General features: G+C 49.1%; 1 protein-coding gene across 1 annotated transcript in view; it reads left to right on the forward strand.

Moving 5' to 3' along the window:
• Positions 1–2,543: 2,543 nt before the first annotated feature.
• Positions 2,544–4,098, forward strand: part of ZNF543 (zinc finger protein 543) — a 9,532-nt gene continuing 7,977 nt past the window's right edge. The window contains exon 1 of the mRNA XM_011979743.1: positions 2,544–2,561. Coding sequence (XP_011835133.1) covers positions 2,544–2,561 — 18 coding nt within the window. The remainder of the gene's footprint in view (positions 2,562–4,098) is intronic.

Raw genomic sequence — 4,098 nt, forward strand, 5'->3', positions numbered from 1 at the left:
TTTTTTTTTTTTTTTTTTTTTTTTTGAGACAAGGTTTTGCTCTGTTGCACAGGCTGGAGTGCAGGGGCATGACCTTGGCTCACTGCAACCTCCATCTCCTGTCTCCTGGGTCCAAGGGACTTGTGCCTCAGCCTCCCGAGTAGCTGGGATTATAGGTGCCTGCCACCACACCCAGTTAATTTCTGTATTTATAGTAGAGATAGGGTTTCACCATGTTGGTCAGGCTAGTTTTGAACTCCTGACCTCAAGTGATCCACCTGCCTCAGCCTCCCAAAGTGCTGGGATTACAGGCGTGAGCCACCGTGCCCGGCCCAGTTCGGTTCTTTCTTAATATGGTAATGTCATATTTAAATGCTTGGATTGCTTTATTGGTTTCCTTGGATTTTTCCTTCCTTGCCATCCAGACTCTGAATTCTGTCATTTCAGCCATTTAAGCATGGTTACAAACCATCGCTGGAGAGCTAATGCAGTCGTTTGGAGACTTTTAGAATTGCCAGAAATCTTGCACTGGTTCTTTCCCATCTGTGTGGGCTGATGTTCCTTGACTCTTTGAAGTTGCTGTCCTTTGAATGGGGCTTTCTGCTTTTATATTATTTGATGCCCTTGGGGGTTTTACTGTGGTATAAGTTGGGTTTAGTTGAATGGTTTCAATTATGGGTGCTTTCACAGGCCAAGGCTCAGCTGAGCACTCCTGAGCTGCATGCTGTAAACCTGGGGAGTGGGGACTAAGCCCTTGGCTTTGTTCTCTGGCTGCTTGGGGCGAAGCACCTGCTGTGCTGGAGGGGCTGAGGTGTTCTCTGTCTGCTGGCAAAAGTGCTCCAGCAGAACACTGTGGGGACTGCAGAGAGTGCACTATGGCTGGGGGATGGGGAGGCCACAAGCAAGTGTGCACACTTGGGCAGTGCAGGGGGGGCTACCTGCAAGTGTGTGCCAATGGGGTGGCATGGCCGTGGTGTGGGTGAGTGCAGCACCATGGTGTGAGGGGTCCTGGCAATGCCTCCCATCTTTTTTAATTTCGTCTATTATTCCACTATTTCCATATGTATACATCATTTAGCTACCACTTATAAGTGATAACACGCAGTATTTGACTTTCTGTTTCTGAGTTATTTCACTTAAGAGAATGGCCCCCAATTCCAGCCATGTTGCTGCAAAAGCCATGATTTTTTTTAAATGACTGAGTATTATTCCATGGTGTGTGTGTGTATATATATATTTATCACATTTTCTTTATCCAATCATCTGTCAATGGACACTTAGGTTGATTCGATGACTTTGCTGCTGTGAATAGTGCTACACTAAGCATGTAAGTACAGGCATCTTTTTGATATAATGGTTTATTTTCCTTTAAGTAGATACCCAATAGTGGAATTGCCAGATCAAATTACAGTTCTATTTTTAGTTATTTGATAAGTCTCCATACTGTTTTCCATAGAGGCTGTACTAATTTACATTCCCACCAATAGTGTATAAGCATTCCCTTTTCCCTGCATCCACACCATCTGTTGGTTTTTTACTTTTTAATAATAGCCATTCTGATCAGTATAAGATGGCACCTCAGTGTGTTTATGCGGTGTGTTTTCTCTCATCATCTCTCTCCATAACCTCAAACTCCTGAGCTCAAGCAATCCTCTTGTTTCAGCCTCCCACTGACCACTGTCTAGGACTACACGTGTATGCCATCATGCCTTGCTCTTTTTTTTTTTTTTAATAGATATAAGTAAGATCTTACTATATTGCCCAGGCTGGTCTCAAACTCCTGACGTCAAGCAATTATTTTGTGTTGGCATCCCAAAGCACTGAGATTACATGAGCTACCTCCCTAAAAGAGGGAAAGTGAGCCAGAAGTTCTGGGCCCAGCCCATGATCTGAATCGGGGCGAATATCCCCGCCTCCTGACCTCAATTTTCCTAAGCTAGAAAGGACCTTTCGACCCTCCGACTTGTGTTCGTAGTAAAGCGGCGGCCCTAAGACGCCGCAGGGGTCTTTGTGCGCACTTACATGGAGTCGGCTGTGCTTGGTGAGTTCCCACACCCGGAAGACGTGAGGAAAAAACTGCCTTACTCAGAAGGCGTCGTCCCTTGCGTCCGCCGCAGACTCTGGGCCCAGGACAGGGACATTTTCTGCGGGCCTGGGCGGCGGAGGCGGGACTTCCGCTTCTTGGCGTGACGTCATCTCCGTGAGCCGGGTTGGCGCTGAAACAGTGTGGGGCTTGGACCGCTGGGTGGGCGCGTCCAGAGGCCTGAGCAGGGAAAAGGGTAATGAGGCTGTTACGCCCCTTCTCCGCGTCTTGGCGGGAGCCTGACCCCCTACTTGTTCCCTAACGGGGTGTTCCGCCGGCTCCCGCCGGGGCCTAGACCTCCACAGCCGCCCTCCGTCTCCTCAGCCCCGACGCTGCGCCCGCTTTGTGCGCATTTTTCTCTGGGGAAACTGAGGCTCTGAGTGCGAAAGTCAGCCGAGGTCGCCCCGCCCAGGACAGAGAAGGGTTGGGGTCGACTGAGCCGCGGCATTCCCGGGTCGCGCTAGGGCTGCAGGGTCCCAGGATGGCAGCCTCGGCGCAGGTGAGTGGACGAGGTTTCGGCCTTGCTGCTGCTCTGCTACTTCTGGAGGCCTCCTGGGCAGGCGGAAGCCAAGACAGCCACAGGATTTTTCTTTGTCGCCGTCGTTTATTTAAGAGAAGTGGTCGTAGCTTGTCACTCTTTTATCCGCAGTCCTGCAACAGTGTTGGCCTCCGACAGGTGCTCAGTCCTTGGTAGAAGGATGAATGATGCTTCCTTCCAGAGCTCTAATCACACTTCCCCTAAATCCAGCCTCCTCTGCTGCCTGCCAGCCCCTACCTCATCCACCTGGCCAACCACCCCTGACCTTGTCTCTCCATTTTTCCCTGGTCCTTTGCTGTTCAGAGTCACCAACCTGACCGTGCAGTCCTCTTCCATTTTCCAGCCTTTCTCTTTGCACTTCCCTTTACCTCGAACACTGCCCCTATGACTTCGCAGGGCCTCCCTCTCACATCCTTCTGGCCTCTGTCCAAATGTCACCTATTTGGAGGTGCCTTTTTTTGGCAATTCCGGCTGAAGTGGCGCGTTACACACTTGCCCAGAGTCTGGCATTTTTGTATAGGGAATCTGACGATATTTAAAAAGCTTGCTGTTTCAGTTTGTCTAGGATATTATGTGAACAAAGAGAAAAGAAATAATTGCAAAGAGTGACAGCTGATCATCAAGAGTCCAATCATCAAGGCTAATTGGCAGGCATTATTTAACCCTCAGCTCATTTAATCCTGAACTCCTTAGAATTAGATTCTCTTGTCATCACTGTTTTACACAAGAGCAGCTTGAGGCTCACATAGGTTCAATTACCTGCCTTACATCACTGTAGCTCCTTAAGTATCAGAAACTAACAACTGGTATGTCTACCGTCACAGCCTGTGTTTTTACCCTCTTCTTTGCCTGCAATGGTTAGGGAGGCCTGGGATGATACCTAAAGTAAACTTTGCAAGGTGAGCAGGCCTTCTTCTAGCAGGTGGTCTTGGGTAATGGGAGTCATGGCATTTCATACTGGTGGAACTGTGTGGACTAAAAAAGAAAAAAAATGGTATATTGGTGGTTTAAGGAGTCCGCAGGGGACCCGTGTGGCTTCCGCAGTGGTTTCCTGAGTGGTTTTCTCCTATACTCTTGGTGGGACACAAGATTTTGTGGTCTTTTGCTAGATGTGCCTTCCTCCTTAGCCAGGACAGACATCATAGCCAGTCAGGGGCCCATGTTCTCATGGCTACAACCTGACTCTTGTTCCTTGCTCCTGAAGTAACCTGACCTCAGGGATACTTGCTGGTAGGACTCAAACAGGAAAAGGTAGTGATAGCTTGTTGTGGATTCTTCCTATGAGAATGGGCATCTGTGAGGCCCAGAAGTAGTCTCCAAGGAAGCAGATGCAGGTCCAGGCCCTGCCACCTTTGAGGCAGGTGCCACCACCTCAGGTGACTCTTCTGTGAGGTAGGTGATTATGACTATGCTGCTCGGCCCATGTCCATGAAAATATTTTCAAGTGGCTAATGCCAGCACAGTGGCATGTGTCTGTAGTTCCAGCTTGAGAGGCTAA

Source organism: Mandrillus leucophaeus, unplaced genomic scaffold (assembly GCF_000951045.1).
Source record: "Mandrillus leucophaeus isolate KB7577 unplaced genomic scaffold, Mleu.le_1.0 Scaffold205, whole genome shotgun sequence".
In the NCBI taxonomy this organism is placed as follows: Eukaryota; Metazoa; Chordata; class Mammalia; order Primates; family Cercopithecidae; genus Mandrillus; species Mandrillus leucophaeus.